This window comes from Amblyomma mixtum, chromosome 8, assembly GCF_055824585.1.
Source record: "Amblyomma mixtum isolate Tamu chromosome 8, ASM5582458v1, whole genome shotgun sequence".
NCBI lineage: Eukaryota > Metazoa > Arthropoda > Arachnida > Ixodida > Ixodidae > Amblyomma > Amblyomma mixtum.
The window spans coordinates 98,583,901-98,603,021 of NC_143019.1; the positions used below are offsets into that span (position 1 = coordinate 98,583,901).

Here is a 19,121-nt window from a genome sequence, read left to right on the forward strand (position 1 = left end):
TTTGCGAGAAGCAGCAGAAAGACAGGGGCCGACGGGGTATCGCTTAGCGCAAAGTACTCCAGCCAGCACGAGCACAGTCGATGACGGCGTTATGGCGCCACAAGAAGTCCCAACCCAAGATTATCCTGAGAACACGAAGGAAAAATGACGAATTGAGTCCCGTACAGGACGTCTTTTATAACGGCTCGGGCAGCGCACGAAGCTAACGGCTGAATAGGCTTCGCGCTTGCCGTGGGCAGCCAGAATCCCGAAAGCGGTGGTGTCACTTTTCGCAAGAAACGTCGAGGGTAGGGCATGCAATGCGAAGGCAAGATAGCCGATGGTCCTTAAAGGTAGCGGATTAGACTTCAAAAGAAAACAAGCCTAGCAGAGAGCGGTAGAATGTTAAGTGGACGGATGAGGTTAAGAGCTCTGCGGGTGTACGGTAGCCGTAGCTGCCTGAGGACAAGGTGATTTCCGGAGGTATGCGAGAGACGTTTTCCCTGCTGTGGACATAGTGCAGCTGACGATAAAAATGAACGTCTTGCTTTCGAAACCTCGCCACAAAACTAAAGCAAACTCCGGCAAAGATTGTATTACCATCGTCTACCTGCGGCGGCTATCATTAGCGCGCCTAATCTCCGCTGCGGTCTGCGGCTGTTACACTTGTATTGTGTCAAGGCGAAGGAGCCGCACATCCCGCACTCACTCTGCTTTGAGCTACAAACAATACGAGGAGGCCGTGGGAGCACGAGGAGCCTTGGATTTGTAGCTTGATCTTCCTGGAACACCACAGCGAGCACCGATACCCAACTGCCAAAATAACCGCATATAAAACAAATCAATGACGCCTATCTGTGCAGCGCTTATGCTCTGTTGTAGCTGGGTTCGCGGATGGCTGATAAAAGCTATCACGTACTATTTATTACAGGCATTTGCTATAAATTATTTCCGCTTTTAAATCTGCTTATTATGAAGGTGAGGACTGCGCACGCTAGGAATTTTATAACAAGGAAACGGTTGCGGTGGAGAAGACATAGTTTTGATCCAGAAGGGGGCGATGGAAAATTTACGATTAGTGCATGTCCCATGTCTGCTAATAAATTTCTATTATGCGTAGGAAAAATATCTTGCTGCCTGTAAAAAGAGAAATCTAGTGCACTTTCCGACATTTTCAGCGCTGCACAGCATTATAAAATTTAGCATGCAATGAACACTTTTTCGAATCTTTTTTATAGCACGCCCAAGAAAAGCTGGCGCCACACATCACGATTGCTCCCAACATTCGCCAATTTTACTCGTTTGAAGCAGGACCTATTGTTTTTGCAAAAGTGATTTCCCGATGCATTGAAGTCGATGGCTGTTTGGAACAAGAAATTTCGCTGCGTTGTATGCATCCACTTCAAGCTCGTATTTACCACCAAGCATAAAAACACAGTATTGCACTAGATCAAGACATTTAGACCAGGCCCGAACAATACCTATTTCAAGCGTGAAAACTGTTCACACGCATGTTTACGCTGTTATCATTTGCTTTGGTAATTGCAATCGCAGAAGCATTACACCTGAAGGAGTACCACTGGCACACACTACACAACTTCTCTAACATCGATATATATACGTAAGTGGGTAGTCAAAGAAAGACTCCGAGATTACAACGGCGCGAAAGATAGCGCAAAGGTTGAAACGCGCAAATGCTACTATGTTTATTAAGTGAGAAACAATAGAGTTTTCTAATGTCTTAATGTGATAATCATATTCACAAGAGGGCACTTGTCCTCAGTCGATAAATAGCGCATACCATTGCGCGCTATTGGCTAAGACACGGCCGGTGCCTGATAGAGGTGCAGATGCTCGGGCACTACTTCTACGGATGCTACGAGAAGCTTGTCTTGTCGCTGTTTTTGTGCCTTCCTTTCAGCAACTATGCAATCTGCAACTCTTTTTTTACACCTGTTCTGTAGCGACCAATGTAATATACAAAGTTCTGAAATATTTTACGTGTTTTTCTCTGCTCTTATGAGATAGAAATATGCGGCTGAAAAAATTAAGGATATATTTCTCTCTAAAATATCGTGGTGCTATTTGTAGGTCCGTGACGCTATGGATAGAGAAGGCAGCGCGAAAAGACGAGGATGAACACAGAAGCTTATAGGACAGCCGCCAAAATTCAAACGGCACGAGTAATCAACTGGTAACAATTGTGTCCTTCTACATAAAAACAAGACTCATGCCGTTTGAAGTCCTATTACCTTCTGTGTTCGTCCTCACCATTTTGCGCTGCTCGCTCTAGCTATGCATTACGACCAACACGCACAAACCGCAACTCTAATGTGTAAGGCAAGATTGTCTTTGATTGTATAATTTTTTTTCTATTCCAGAAAACGTCAAGCGGGGTAAGAATGTGTCAAGCATTCCTAACGCAAAAATGGAACTTTTTAATCTTCCCAATAGCTATTCGTTAAATTTAGAAGATATTCGTCGGAAATTCGATCATTTTGCCTGTGATTGCTTAATATTTTTTCGAACCTCAAAACACTATCATTGTACAGATTTTTGTAAATACATGGCTGACAAAAGCCTCATATCCTATAGGTCTATGAAAGAGGCCACGCGTTCATTAGCTTCTGTGCATGCCGTAAACAATTTAACCACCTTGAAGAAACGAACCCTGGGGGCACATGGAGAGCACCCAGCATAGTGTTTGTCGAGTAATGCCCTCTCCACTTCGCTCGCGCGCGGCGGCGCCGTATCCGACAGCCGCGACCCAAATTTGCTAGAAGCGTCTCTCAATGCCCTGCCAATGGCTACGCGCACCCGCAGGAGGAGGGGAGGGGGGGGTGCGTTGAGTAAGCAGATGCACAGCCGCCCACAGACTTAACACGAATGATGGAAAGCGTGTCTAGGAATGCCGCCAGTGCGGCGAAGCGATATTCATCGGGTGCGAGATAATTTTCTGTGTATGTTTCCGGCGGTTGACGATAGTTCGTGCGCAGCACGGTTACTGCGTTTTCGCCCGTGCGCGATCGCCGATGGAAGCAATATGTCCACCAGTATTGATTTTTATGTGAAGTACTTTATTGTGCCGGTTTGTTGCATTGGGTTTTAAAGCCCATATGCAACTAAGACAGTCCTTCGAGAAGTACAGATTTGTTGCAGCTCTCGTCGTAAATCTTCTCGTAAATGCAGGAATCGTTGCAGGCGTTAAAGTACTCATTCTCGCATCCTGATGGCATGGAACTGTTCTTTGGTGGGTCGCTGACAAGAAGCATGCAGGCATATCCTGCAAAATTAAAAATCGTATCACTTGGGCTCAACGAGAAATACTGCCTTTTTGCAAAGAGTCAACATCATCGTCAACATGCTTACATCTACTGCACGATGCACACCCCTCCAATAAATCTTGGGTTGGGCCTAGCTGGTACATGATGTTGTGAAGGTGTAGGTTGCGCAACCAAGGGGCGAACCACGAAGAAAGACACAGATACACACACAAGCGCACTAACAACTGTTTATTTCTTCCTGGGAACGCTTACTTATACACATGGCCACGCATGCTCAAATGAAATCTTTAACCACAAAAGTCATGCCAAGGGCTGTTAACGCAGACGCGAACGCAAAAAATTGATTTCGGCTACGTACAGAGCCACGGACGTGTCACTGATACAGTCTAAAGCGTTTTACTTTAAGTGGAAAGCTTCCAAAGCCAGCCGCGCTTGTTCATATTTGCTTTTTCCAAGTATCACGGTCTCGTCAAGTCGCGGTGCGCAATTGCGGCAAGAACAAAGACCTACATCGGGCAGACAGGGCGGTGCATAAACGAGCGACTCAGGGAGCATGCGAATAAAGTTAGGAACAACACAGACAAAGGGGCACACCTTGTGTCCCATCTAAGTCATCCCTAGTTATGACTGGTTGGTCGTCAGTCAATCAAGATTAGTAAGTCATTAAACAATAATGTCTACTTAGTCAACTAAGTAGTCATGGCTGACTAGTGACCAACTAATTAGTCATGACTAGTTAGTCATAAACCATCTATATATAGTTAGTCTTTAACCGATAATGACTGCTTATTCATGGGTCATGCCCATCTCGGCTAATTAACGCCTAATTAATCACTAATTAGTCGTGACTACCCAATCTAAGTCGTCCCATAGCTTCCTTGTGTGTGCCCACGGCCGTCGTCTCGCTGGTGGCAAGGCTTTTTCCTCGCGCACTTTAGATCGTCAAAGTGCCCCCTGAACTTTTACTACTTGTAAACTTCGTCCTTAGTTTTTGTGCTCCCATCATAGGCGCTTCTAGTGCGATAAACACTTGTATAATGGAGCCCATTAATATGGCGTCCTGCTGACCTGAGTAGCTTTGGGATTTTAAACCCCATTAACCATAAACCAAGCCATAAACACGTGATTACAGTCAGCATAATCTGTGTGGAAGAAGAGTATAATTTTCTTCAAAGGAAGTGATGAAGAGCCAGTTTTCTTCGTTACCCCCAGTATAATAATGGGCCTGTGAGGTTCGCGCGGACAAAACAATGGAGACAAGTTTTGCGCCCATGAAGTTTTGATTGGACAGACGACTGGTGGGCAGCTATAAAACTTGCTGTCGTGGCTTGCGTTCTTACTGCTAGCAAAGAAGGCAGGTGATCAGGATTGCGGTTTTGATGTCGAAATGAATTCACTTCAATGACAGATGTGCACTTCGAAAATGGGCTGTCATTGGGAATGGCATTAGTTACAACAGTCCAGCGCCCAGAGGGATTTGCATAAGTGCGGAAAGAGTTGTATGCTACGCAGTTACGGCCACATGCGTTTGCCTAGCATGAGTTTAATAATGCATGTACACTGAACCAAAACTACCGAATGTAAGCACTTTGTAGAGCAAATTTATTGTATTGACCTTAGAAAAGTCCACCAATATACTGCACTGAAATATCTCGCAGGTAAGCAATAGAAAATAGCTTCCTTTTCAGTCAGGTGCAATGAACGTGGTGCGCTACATTTCGATGTAAGCAAATGCACAGAACCCAGTTGATTTTGCATTACAGGTTGGATAGTACGGTTTAAACTAAAATTAAGCGATGAAAGTGCGCCGAAATTAGCTTTTTAACGAAAAAAACTTCGTATTTTCACATGGTTGCGCGCTGCGACTTGGGTATTGAGAGAGAGGTCCAGCCACTCAGACGAGAAAATCAGCAAAGTTCGTTAAAGAACCCCAGGTGGTCGAAATTTCCGGAGCCCTTCACTACGGCGTCTCTCAAAGCCTCAGTCGCTTTGGGACGTTAAACCCCAATAAACCAAACCAAACCAAACACTTAGTTGAAAGATGGCATGAGTAGAAAAGGACTTCCTTTGACGTGAAGCAAACACCAGAAATCAATTATTCGCCTAAAAACTATTATGATTTACAAATTGAGTTCTCCAGTCGCTAGAGATCAACAAACCAATATGTTTTTTTTTTCTTCTTAATACCTGCGGCTGATACCTTGTTGTGTTTTGCGCAACATTCTGGAATGAAATTTTGCTGTAATAAAGGATAATAAAGCAGCAATATTTAAGCCTTACTTAAGTGTATAACTGCGTGAACATTGGAAGAAGGGCAGGTGTGTAACAAATAAATATTTGTTCGTATTGTAGTAATACTCACCATTAAAAAAATCGGCCACGCGAAGGATTAGGCAAGAATTATAATCCGAGTAAATGACCCTAAAATCTCTGGGATGCCATCTTTCTGTTGGTGGAAGACATGTGTTATTAGAACAAGATCTTATAAAACTTGCAATGTTTTAAAAAAGCGCCGGAAGAGAAAAAATAGAAATTTTTTTCGTAACCTTGTTGATTTTCTTAATATCAAATTGTCACCAAGTTAATGATATAAGGGTGCGGTAACTTTGAAACATACAATCAAAGAAAGAAAGAGGCATTTTGTGATTGGAGTGTCTGCTACTGTCTCTTGGTGTATTCTTTGCTTCAGAGGTGAGCGCTGTGAAGGTAGCAAGGAGGACATAGGCCCCCTAAAGACATTCCGAAGGGATCTCAAATTTAGTACGATATTGTTATCTGCTACCCAGATTACTTAAAGGGCGCTACCATGAACTTTGCTCCCTCCCGCCCCACTCCCCTATGGAGGGACTTAAACGCACTTATGCTTTGTTGTTATCGGTTCTGAACCTCGCGGCCCCAAATCCGTTAATAAACGACAAACTAGCTCCTAAAAAACGCTTTCTTTCGTCAAAGTTCAGGGTAATACTTACAGTAAGTAGTTGTAACTCCAACCATACAGTAAAACAAAAGCCACTCCTCTAGTGGAATCTCATAGAGGAGGGGGACATATGATAAAAGAAAGGTTACCACTGCAATACATGCTCCCGTTGCAATGTCATCAAGGCATTCTAAAGAGATAATATGCATAACAAGCCAAAATGTAACCAAATCTCTAGCGCACCACAGGGAAATGTTTATTGGCCGCAGGATTGCTACCATTCGCTACCCACCGAGTTTGCTGTAACATAATCGTGCATAGAATGCATAATCTCAACCATGACAACTTTCAGAAAATGTGTTTTATCACGAATAGAAATCCAAAATTATATTTGCCCCAAGCAACTCATTAGCCAGTATAAAATATGTAAATTTGAAGTTAATACATTTGGCAGTCCTTAAATATTTTCCACCTCTGATCAAGGCTTTCAACATCGATGATATTTTCTCAGCCAATTTCCAACCTGAAATGCTCGCATGGTTTCACAAGCGGAATAAAAGATATTCACTTTGTACTACAATAAAGCTATACACTTGTTTGGAAAAAATTAGGTGCGGCTAGTTTGCTATCACTATGGTTGGTTAGGAACATATGAAACTGCCGGGTCATGGTCAATTTTTTTAATGATTTTCATCACCGTAGTTAAATATCAACGCATGCCGTCAACTCCGGGACTGATGATTTTAACTAATAATTGGCATTACGCCTTGTATTGCAGCAAAATGGTCTTTGCAGCGCAGGGATGATTACACTCGTAAGGAAGTCTGCTATATCTTCATACGACCACAATTTTTGTTCATGAATCACAGACACATTTTCATTTCAAGAAGGACCACGGTGAGCAAACCTAGGAGCTCTTCTCGACTACAGAGATGGTTACCAAAACGTGTTGGGGGTTTTCCTATTTTAGCATAATTTCATGGAAAAAGTGCAGAAAAAAATTGTAGTGCACACTTAAGCTAGGCCGTCAGGTTAAGACGCAGTAGCTAATGGGTTAATGTCCATATATGCAGAATTGCGGGTTATCTTCTTGAGATTCGTTATTCCATGGCAGTCCTCATACCATGCCTGGCGCAGTAACACAGCGGTGAAGCGACGTGCTAGTACCCTGCGATGGTAGGTGCTGCCACCGGTGGCACTTAAGCAATCCCGGCTGCTCTTCACAACAACCTCTCGCGACCAATCATTAATTTAACTGCCACCTGCCATGTTGAGCAGTTTTCTCACAATTCCGTGGGCACACTGGTTAACCTCCTGCCTTTCCTATTCTACCTCCTCCTCCTCCGTGAGCACACTGTAGTGATGCCACATGGTCGCTTGACATAGCTGGCCCACCTATATCCTAGCTTGCGTCTCTGGGGAATTTCCAGGGATTTTATTGCGAAAGGAATACTGCTCGCAGTTTGAGCCCTTCAGCGTCGTCCGGGCGGTGTAACCACGTTTGACATTTAGCATGACCTCCGCTGTGACGAAACGCCAGACAGAGAGAGACAGAGCCTCAACTCGTCTCGTCGCGGCCGTCCCGGCGTAACCACGCCGCGCCGCGCAGCTGCCGCGAATAAAAATAAATAAATAAAAAATGAAAATAAAAGAATCAATATAAAATAAAAACAACAAAATAAAGAGATATAAAAGAAAATAAAATCCTAAAAATGAACAAAAATACATCAAAAGAAAAAAAAAGAAAAGCTGAGCATGGTGGCAATTGCCACCACCCCGTTTCGTCCATCCAGCGGTTATCCGCAACCTCGGCCGACGGCTTTGGCCGCGTAGCTCGGAGCTTCTAGACAATCGTCCGTTAGCGTCAGCCGGTTGTTTTGGCGACCGAGGCACGCATAAATCTCCCAGCACGTGGGGGCCCTCGTGTGGTGAGTATAATGCCATGTAAAACAAATGGGCAAAACTTTGATAAACATACGCTCTACTAAGAGCACCACCAAGACACACTACCAGCCAAAACAGGCGCAGCCAGACCTATTGCTTTCGCAACTTACCAGGCTTAACCAAGCTAAGCCTCTGCCAGTTTTTTTCCCTCACGGTCAACGACGCTGCCGACGCCAGACTGTCGACAACACGAGCTCCAAACTTTATCGCGTTAATAATGCGCGCTTTCCGCGAACTTTCCACAAAACTTAAACATCGTCTTCATCTGTTGAGTGCAATGCTTGATTGTTACAATTTATTGTGGCCGCAAATGTCTAGCACTGTCACTTCGATTGTCGAATACTCTACTTTAGTCTAGCAGCGAGTAAATGCAAATCTGGCTTCGAACGCAAAAGGTATGCTTTTAGGTAAACACATCAATGAAAAAATAGTTTCAAGAAGGCGTTGCTACAAGCTAACTTTTGAGAGGCGATATAGGATACAAATAAAGTTTTGATATGAAAAATCAGTGAAATCAACAGTTGCATTAGAAACACTGAAGATTTTTTTTTTAATTATAGCCATGCCGCTGGTTAGCATGCCGAATAGCAAGTTCGAAAAGTACGTGGTATCTAATCATTTTCTTTTGAGGTGCCTACTTGCCGCACAAAGGCGTAGGTCACTCTTAGGTGTGAAGTAGCCGAGCTTCCGAGTTTTCATGTTTGCCAGAGACAGTCGCAATCTTGTACTGATTTCTCACTAAACCATTTGTTATTCATATCTTTGATTATTCAATATGCTTAGCAGCGCGGCGAAACATTAACTAACGCAAGCCTCGAGTAGAAATTATCTCAGAAAACCTCCGAACTCAATCAGCAAGAAGTACCAGTAGCGCTTCCAAACCGCCGGGAGGTTGTAAAACTTACCTGCTGCTGAAAGTAACGACAAATATTGCACGGCAAAGACTGAGACCGAATGTTCCGCACATAAGCTGCTTAGCTGGCACAACACAAACCAATAAATTGTAAATACACTCTTACCTGATGTTTGGCTCGCGTTAAACCCATTGCTTATGTTGCGTTCCTTTGGAGGCGTTTTACGGAATGCGCCGTAATAGGGCATTTCACCGCTGTTAAGAGCAGGAAACAGGGAACAATATGAAGAAAATGAGCGTTGTTGGTAAAGTGCCCGTTCTGTAGTGAGTTTATCTATTCTTCTCATGCAGTAAAATGAATCACAAACAGTGAGAAGTGCTTTTTTATAAATGGCGCATGGAACCATGCACTGAAAACACTGTATATGTTGTACAGTTTCCTAGTATAATCAAGCCATAACTGACAGATCTGCTCGTCAGCCAAGCAACTACTTTTGATTCTCAGCTCTAATGGACTATAGTAAGAGCTCGTGCGCCGTTGTGGCGTGTATAGGATCTGTGAGGCATATATGGGGCATTAGATATTACAAAATATTAGCGCAATATTACGCTTTTCGGTAACGCGTTTTTTGAGCATCGACGCTGCGGTACTCGAACTGAGGGCACCGCATATAGAATTTGGTCAATGAAAACTGCTATGGCTTTCGACTAGGAGAATAGCGATCAGCCGCCGATGAGGCTCGCGTCGGGTGAACGGCCAGCGCGCTCACGGAGCATGCAACGTGACCTCTCGGAAACACTGTGTATTTATCAGCTACGTCTTGAGTGAGCAGACTACGGAGCGCACTACTCTTCAAGCTGCCGCCGTTTTCTCCTTCTCCGCTTTACTGCTCGCACTCTTCGCTTTCGCTTTCTTTCCCCCTCCGCTACCGCGCCGTGCTCCGTTACGCCGAGGCCTAGGCACGCCCCTCAAAGCAGGAACAGCCGTCCAAGGCCGCGTTCACGCTTCTCCAAAAATTCGGTAAGCAAAGCAGACTCGCTTTCGAGACCTCTTCTCATCTAGGACCTGTTCTCATCTGTCAGCGTATGCAACACACACTCAACGATAAGCCCTGCCTATTGGAGCCGTCTGCTGGTCAGGACCGGAACCATTACTGTCAACAAGCCGACGCTCCTCTTAAGCCTAGTACTGGCAGAATCGTGAATATAAATAAAAACTAAAGCCGAATTATCACTTATACGTCTTCTTATAGGTGATGTGAAACGAAGCGAAAGACCGGTGCCGCAATTATGGCCAGTGAACGCACTGAAAAAGGCAGCAACCGTGAGGGGACCCCGTGACGGGTCCTGCTTCGAATGTCGCCGCCTTGTTTGTCGCCGCAAAAGTTTTCCGACGGCACTCAGTCCTCTCAGATCGGCCTCGCCGCGCTGCTTTTCGCCTTGGTCGGCGTCAAAAACAGCCCCATCTGCTTCGCTCACCGGATTTCTGGGCATGTGTGAACTGGCCCTAAGAGATGCCTTCTAAAGCGCTCAGCTCAAACCTGCCCTTGTGAAAACAAGTTTTAAGGCAATCTTCCAGTTCTGTGTCTGAAAATTCAGACCAACATCCTCTGAAAAGGTGCGATAATTGCAGTCAACATTAATCTAAAACTGCCTTATATTTCTAGGCGATTGATAGCGAGGAGAAAATTATCTCAGAAATAAGCGGCAGTCGAACGTGTGCCAGCGCTAACAAAGTAGCTTCTTTCTCCCATTCGACCAGGTGGCCATCGCTGCATCGGCTTTTTAGTTTGTGTCTGGTCAGGTGATTTGTCGGGTTACTTGAAGGCAATCGACGCTGTTCTGATCTTTTATCCTCCAATTCTGCGCTTCGAATGGCTTCAAGCCAGGTATGATGCCGGCATGTCTGTGCAGCCGAACATGACTGGAATAGTGATCGATGGTCTTGACTGTGTCACCGTTGCCAAATCTGAGTACAATGCACTTCACTTTGTGAAGTTGGCAGAGGTACCAATACAAGTAGCTAAGGCCGATGGAGAGTGGTTGATTGCAATGGCTCGGAAAGGTTGGAACAGTGAAGGACGCTGTGGGCGCAGCTTATGTTCGAAAGCAGAAGCGACTCAACTTGCCTGCACGAAATCACCAATATTTACAGTAGAAGCTACGGATGGTGCCAACAGGGTGTCAGCCATGGATCCCCAAGCCGCAATAACACCAAGAAATATTATGATGACTTGGGAATAGTACCTGCCTAGAAGAACAAAGACAGGAGAAGAGCGAGCTATTCTCAGTACTGGGCTATACCAGTGTGCGACTTACGCTTCATATCAGCCCTCATTGATAGCGTTCTGGCTTTCAATTTAGGTCTGTTTACTTAAACCTGCTATGTACAAAAAGAAAAACAAGAGCAATTTTTACGTAAGACTCCTAGAGAAGTAAGCGTTCTCAGGTAGCAGATGTTCGGATCTTTTGCTATTCAAAAGCAGCGCGACTTATATGAAGGGAATGATTCAGCTCATCTGAATGTTTTCTCATCCAAGTGCATCAAAGGCCATCCAAGTGCATCCGATGGCAGAGCTATCACAAATGCAGCTCTCTTACTTCTCTTGGCGAACGGAATCAATTATAAGACCGGAAACCCACCCTTTACATTTCGAAGCGCACATTTCAAGTATGTTTCCCAAAGCACAGATAATATGTCTGTATCGGTATCTTCCCGCATTGTTTGACTTCCGTTACTGCAGTATGTTCTATACAAACAATATAAATAAATGTTCGCAAAAGGTAGAGCAACGGCAGGCGCTTGAAACACGACTTGCAGCATGGTCCCACGACAGGGAGCGTTTGGTATGAAGGAGGGCGGAGAAAGCGAAGGAAGGCAGAGTAGTCACGAGGGAGGAATGACTGTTCTGGTGACGTGCATTGAGTGAAGCGATGAAGAGACATAAAAGTGAAAGAGAAAAGGGTGCAACAAATAAAATGACCAATTAGCGTGCGGCAATGTCATAATCTGTCAAGGGCTAACGCTCTTATGAATCGGAGCAGTGCATGGCAGGTCTTCACAGCCGGCAATCGCAGAGTACTGTCTTATATTGTTCACTTCCGTCAGAGAAATGCTGTCCTATTCATGTCATGTAAAACGTTCGTGGATAAAAATTTTCAATATTGCAAAGTTCTAAGCTGCTGTTATGGGTATATTGAAGGTAAAAGTCCACTGCTCTGGTGCGTAGCAAAATGTTTCTTCCAAAGTATTTTCATTGTTGGCACCGAGTAGTTAAGACTGGAACATAAGATCTACGAATATATTGATTTTTGTAGCGAAATCTTAAAATACATGAAAAAACGGCGTTCATAAATTCTCACGGTTCAAAAATACTTTGGTCCAGAATTTTGACGTATGATACGCGTTCATGAGATATGCGGCTGGAATATGCGGAGGGCTCCATCACAAATAATTTTGCATTTTAGCTGAACAGCTATATTTCTTTTGAACATTGGGTCAATTTATCGTTTTTTTTTAAATATGAAGAAGGTTTTCAGTGTGGTTGATGGAAGTTAAGGTTTATTATATTTATCCGCAATATCGGTGAGCGCCTCCACGTTGCAGCCCCTACTTCTTTTGCTCATGGCCTCTCTATTCTTTTTGATTATCCGCGTATCGCATGGCAGCAAACGTACCTTTCAAAGCTGAAAAAAGGTACGGATTGACTGAGAACAGTTTCGACCTTTGTGCACCAGAAAATGTTGCCAGCACGAAACAGCAGGCCATGTTTTTTTCCACCAGCACATGGATTTATGTAGGCTTTACTAGGTAATAAAGTAACTATAGAAAGACCATTCCTCGCCCTGTCCTTGGTCGGCTTCGTGACGAATATAATATATAACAGCGGAAATTTTTTGAGCCTTTTTTACTGCTAAAACCTTCCATTAAGGCTTATTGCTGTTTCCACTGGCATTTAAATATAATTAGTGACGTTCATGCTAGGACGTGGATGCCGCTTCTAATTTCCATCCTTACACCTAGCTGACCGCGCATAACATTTCTGGAGCCAGGGGCTAAACCACGAGGCGCCCTAAGGAACTATCGTCTCCTGCTTACGCAGCGACATAAAAAAAAATCACGAAGACTGTGTTGGAAGTTGCCTTCAGATTTTCTCTAACCTATATATATATATATATATATATATATATATATATATATATATATATATATATATATATATATATACATATACATATATATATAATGCCCAATTAGCGTCGTTTATGACGAGTACATGTTTCAAAAAGTGAGCCCAAAATATACAAATATATGCATATTTTATTGCTATTCCCACGCCTCCCGCTTAGGTTAGATGCCGGTCTCGCGCAAGTACTACTACGTGTGACGCGAGTCTTAAGGGGCTGCCATTTGTTTGCTTATCGCCAATTGGCAGATAGATCAGGTACCATTTAATAGATGGAAGAGTTAAAGGCTGCGGGTGGGACGGCCAGCTGGAAAAGGCGGCGCATCATGCCTTGGTAGTGTTGCGAGCGGCCAAAATAAACAACTTAGCTGGCTAACGTATTTGTGGGCGGAGCCTTTGAGTAGCCTGTAAGGAGCTATTTATTATTCGCTCGTTGCGATGTTGTAGTCAAGGGCGAAAGCGAAGGTGGTTCATTTCATTTGCCGATATCTCTTGCGCTAGGTGCTCAAGACCGGACCTTTTTGCTGCGTGGTTATGGGTGACAATATGTCTGTGTCGCGCTGTGTCGCGCTGTGTTTTCCTGCCTTTAGCACAAGCCATTAGTTGTTCCCTTTAACTAGGCGGTCATCAAATCTCGCCATATTTGAGCACTACCCGGTGAACTGACGACGCGTCATCATAATTTTAGTGACTGGAAAAGGGTTATAGCAGGCAGCTGTCAGTGAAACTGGCAATAGTGTAATAGTAGTTCGCAGGCCAGAAATTCGACCAGAACGTGATAGGCGACCAAATTGACGATAAATATTGGTCAAACACCTAAATTGCAGTGTCCCCGTTCGCCTGTATCTTGCGGTTTCTTATTCTGGGGCCTAGTATGCGCACTTCCTTAACCAGAGGCATTTATTTCGCACTGTCGGAATCACGAGCTTACAACTAATGATCCTCGCGCCGCTGCAGCTTTTGCTAAACTAAATACCCTTGATAATCACATAGTGGTTCGTTGCGCTCACGTTCATGTTGAAATTCACACGCATACGGCTCACACAATCTTTCTTCTGCGCCATGAACACGAAATACTGAGTTGCGCTATGTTTTGAGGGCAAGGGCTACAAAGCGGTAAAGGCACGAGCAAACGACTGCTGTTTCAACACGCGGTAACGCCACCGTGCGGAAAACTCAGCATTTCCGGCAGGCGACGCATTCCATTTGACCTCTCACCAACACATTGCGCAGCGAAAATTCTTCCCTGTATTACAATAGTTTCGTTTTAAAAAAGAATCTTTGAGCTAATCATTGGTTACCATTCTTTTGCACCATTTCTGTCCCCTCAGAACCTGGCAATGAATCTGCGTGAAAAGAAAACTTCCAGAAATTTGTTCAAAATTTTGAGGCACTGTTTCGCTATCCTTATCCGAAGTGTCGGTGGCATATGCATCCTCGCAGTAAAGTGCACATCAAGGAGATCCAGGTGCTGTTCTCTTATTTCCGTATCCTCCAGCTTTGCAAGGCTTGGTGCAGTACTGAATGGAGCTAAGCATTAAAATGGAGAATTAAAAAAGGATACTGGTATCCGTTCACTGATTTCAGGACTTACCTGGTGGCATTCGGGAACAAGTAGTGGCTTGTGTAGTTCATGCCATTTTCATCAATGCCTTGAATATCGAAGTAAGTACAATTTCTTCCGCCTGTCATCTTCCTTTCAAAATTTTGCGAATGCAGCCAAAACCCTTTTGAGATATTAAACGCCTGAAAGCAAGTTTGGTACATATTGTTAATTTTATAGTCACCTTGTGGAGATCGGCGAATCGGCGCCCTTGACTTATTATGCACGATCGCATCGGTACTGCCAACGATTTATGTGCCCTATAACTTCTTTAGCGCCATCGGCAATCCGACGCTCCCTGCGGGGCTATCTCCGTCGCGAGTCAAACTCAGTGACGCCAAAAGATTTCTCTCCGAAACAAAATTTGTGCGTGACAGCACTGGGCAATCAAGAAGGTCCAGAAATTGCTATTGCTTTATGAACCTACTCTTTTATGTTTGTTTGCTTCTCAGAGGCTGTGTGTTTTGCTTACTCATCATAATTAACCTGACTACACCCAATTCAGGCGTAAGGCCTCTCCCACATCTAATTAATACTCCTTGTGCTAGCTGCGACCGCCTTATCGCAGCAAATTTCTATGCTCTTCCACCCACCTTGATTTTAACCACCACGTGCTACGCATTCCTTGTCTTAGAAACCAGGCAGTAGGCTTTGCCGACCATCTGTTATCGTTTCTTCATCTCCAATGCCCTGCCCGTGCGAATTTCTTCATGTTGACTTAGGCTGGTGTGTGACTAACTGCGTTTGTTACCTTAACCACTCAGCCCTCATCCTGTCAATTAATGTCACAGCTATCGTTTTCCTGTACTTAGATCATTCGCTTTCCAAAATTTAATTTCAATCCGTTTCGATAACCAACTGCGTGCCCGTCCTATAGGTGAGTACTGTTGAAGACAAAGCTGTTACGTGGGGTGTGCGGCGAAATCCGAGCGGCAGCCATTCTGCGGTGCATCTATGACGGAGGAAGGCTGCCAGCATACCTAATCGGCTTATCGACACCTGTTTAGGTTTGCACTGCTGCAGCTGCACGCTGCGCCACAAAATTGTGGCCATGATATTACGTGAATGCTGAATAAAACTTATGAAGTCAGGGCTAATCAGCAAGAAAATGTTGGGAGCCGTACTGACAGGCTAAATGTTTATTGATATATTTGTTGCTGCGTTCCCTACTAGACATCAAAAATGCCTTACCTGAAAGTGAACGACGGTAAATTTACCCCAACAAAGAACAAAAAATTCCAAGCCCAGTTTCGGAAAAAATTTCGAGTTTTAAATGTTTTAAATTCTGCACAATACGACCAAAAGGGCTATGGCCACTGCATGCCACTTTATATAGAGCCTCAATATTCTGCCGGAGTGTAAGATGCGCAGCCATATTAAGTGTATTTCATTTTCAGTCTCGCCTTTCAGGCCCTTGGAAGTCTACCGCTATTCTTTTGTTTGGGGAGAAAGCATGCATAATCGCTAAACTATTTCATTCAGCCGCGACTACTAATAAATCCTTCGGGTTATTCGCAGAACCAATGTCGCAGAGACCCATTTCCTGTTAGCCTCCCGGCATCTTGCCTGCATTGCCCTTGATGCGGCGCACAATTAAGGCGTGGTGCATTTTGTTATGCTCATTGCCTCTTCTGTATCTTACGTATGCGCACATCTCGTTAAGATAGCAACAATTCTCTTTTTTGCCAGCTATGTCCTTATGGATCAAAAATCGAACACCTTGCTGTCGGATGTCCTGAAAAGCGCGACAACATTAATCATGCATGTTACTTTATTGCGCTATACACTTTATGCGTCACCCCGCCGCGGTGGCTCAATGGTTAAGGCGCTCGGATCCTGACCCGAAAGACTTGGCTTCGATCCCAGCCGTGGCGGCCGAATTTTGATCAAGGCGGCATTCTAGAGACCCGTGTGCTGTGCGATGTGAGAGCACGTTAAAGAACCCCAGGTGGTCGAAATTTGCGGAGCCCTTCACTACGGCGTCCCTCATAGCCTGAGTTGCTTCTGAACGTTTAACGCCTATAAACCAAACTGCGTGTCTCCTCCCAATCCTCTGTTAACCTCACTTAGCTCTATCATATCCCAATGATTCCCTCCTGTTTCATTCTCACCAGCACTAGTTTAGAGACAGTGGATTACGTTCTAAATTTCAATGTTTGTAGGTTCTATGCCCAATGGCGGCTTGACCACAGCCAGAAATTTTTAGCGGTTTCTTTTGCGTGACAGGTTTGACCACCGCCATGGTCAGTTTATCCGGAGCCGCCTAAGACTTACGGCTGGGACGGGGCATGAACGTCTAATTATGTCAATTTGCGGTGGATAGAACAGTAGTGGTCGCGTGTTTTTCTTGGGACCGGAGCACTAAAGCACCCTTGGGAGTTTTTTTTATGGAAACTTTATTGCGAGAACAAATGATATACACAAATACTGTTTGGACCGATAACTACAAAGCTAAGCATAAATTCAACCCCAATGCGCTCAATATTATGTATTCTTGTACGGTTTATGCGGTCTACGTTCTAACGGTTGTATTATTGCTGAAAGCCAATTAATGGCTACCTTTCTGCCGATCTTTCAAGGAAATTTGTACCGGCTTCCGCATGTAAGGCAGCGCAAAGCCATACTTAGCGGAGTTGCGAAAGTCTACAAGGTGTTGCTGAACGGAGATTTAAAATGTGAATTTTTCTGTTTACTGCACATGTCAGTCAATATGTTGCCACGTATCGCTGTTCATTCGCGCTCAAGGCCGCAGGAAAGGAGTGTTATCATTTTCGTTCGTGACGCGAGAAGCGACCGGACTGATCTCGATTGATCACAGCCATGAAGGGCTGTATCTACGGTTTTCCAGATTACTATAGATGATTGTGACCTGTTGTCTCGAAGTTTCCTTGCCGGCTTTAAATTGAGCGATGCCGTGAGCGGCGGGCATTCGTAGTTCGACGACTGACGAGCACGTTTGTTGCTTACGCCGCCGCCGAGTGATTCAGTTCGTTTGCAGGCGCAAGTCAGCCCAAATAAAGAGCTTCGTTTGCAAGTCTTGTTGGTGTCTTCCAGACCGCCGGACTGCCGGCGATACAACTTGACATCCGGTGGAGGTGCTGGGTTGCCTTCTATGTTCCGGACACCCCCTGCAAGTCGTGACGCCAGCCCTGTGAGTCATTCACCGCAGGACCTGAGTACAGTCCACCAAGCAAGCCGACGTCTGCAAGGGGACGCACCTGAGTTCGGGATTCTGCCGGACCCCACCCGGAAGCGAAAACCAGTAGCAACGTCCACCATGAGCTTGCTCCAGACGACGACTCCAATCGTTCTTCAGCAGTCCCGGGTGCTACCAACCTTCGACGCTTCGCCTGGCGCCGACCCCGAAGAATGGCTGGAACAGTTAGACCGTGTGGCTGTCTTTAACAACTGGGAGGATGCCATGAAAAATAGGTACGTCTTCTTCGCCTTGGAGGGACCAGCAAGAATCTGGTTTGAGAATGCGCAAGCTAGCCTTACGGATTGGGAAACCTTCAAGGAGCAGCTTCTGAAGACCTTCACAAACGTCATGCGAAAGGAGAGAGCCCAGCAGCTGCTACAGTCTCGCACAAATCACTCAAACGAGACCATTCCAGTGTACAATGAGGAGACGAAGCGTCGCTTCCGGCATGCCGACTCGAGCATGAAGGAAGATGAAAAGGTCAAGCTGCTTATGCTAGGAGTTAAAGAGCAACCCTTTGCGGGCCTCGTATGGAACCCACCCAAAACCGTCGCGGAATTCGTCGAAGAGGCATCTACCATGGAAAAAACTGTTTGTTCCAGAGCCCACCAGTACGACCGCCAGCAGCGCTTTTTGTCAGTAAGCTGCCTAGACACCGCTAACAACGATGACCTGCGGGAGGTTATACGGGAAATTGAGCGAGAAGAGCTCCGACGATTGCTTCACACAGGAACACAGGCGCAGCTCACTTCGCTCACCGACGTCATCCGGGACGAGGTGCAACAGGCCTTGGGTGTGACACCGACCACCACGCAGCCTCTGGAGCCCCCAGCCATGACTTACGCCGGAGCAGTGCGCCGTCCCGCACCTCGACGACGGGACCCAAGCCCCTATCGACCCCAGCCAGCTGCGCTGGACCGCCGCCCTCTCACCCCAACCCGCCCGTCCTACGAGAGTCGCACACCGCCGAGGAAATGCGACGAGTGGAGAACACCCGACCAGCGCCGCCCACTATGCTTCCACTGCGGCGAAGTCAGTCACATTCTCCGGTACTGCCCATACAAGAGAATGGGCATCCGAGGTTTCTCTTACGACGCCCCACGACCCCGACCCGGCCAACTACCAGCTGAAATCGAAGAGTTTTTACGTCGGGAA

At 45.3% G+C, this 19,121-nt stretch overlaps 1 protein-coding gene across 1 annotated transcript in view; it reads right to left on the reverse strand.

Moving 5' to 3' along the window:
- Positions 1–3,035: 3,035 nt before the first annotated feature.
- LOC149333661 (uncharacterized) overlaps positions 3,036–19,121 on the reverse strand; it is a 29,149-nt gene continuing 13,063 nt past the window's right edge. Inside the window, exons 2-5 of the mRNA XM_089558741.1 lie at positions 14,759–14,910; positions 9,144–9,232; positions 5,626–5,709; positions 3,036–3,262 (exon numbers count right to left, since the gene is read on the reverse strand). Of these exons, the coding sequence (XP_089414867.1) occupies positions 3,102–3,262; positions 5,626–5,709; positions 9,144–9,232; positions 14,759–14,856 (432 nt within the window). The 5' untranslated portion in view covers positions 14,857–14,910 and the 3' untranslated portion in view covers positions 3,036–3,101. The remainder of the gene's footprint in view (positions 3,263–5,625; positions 5,710–9,143; positions 9,233–14,758; positions 14,911–19,121) is intronic.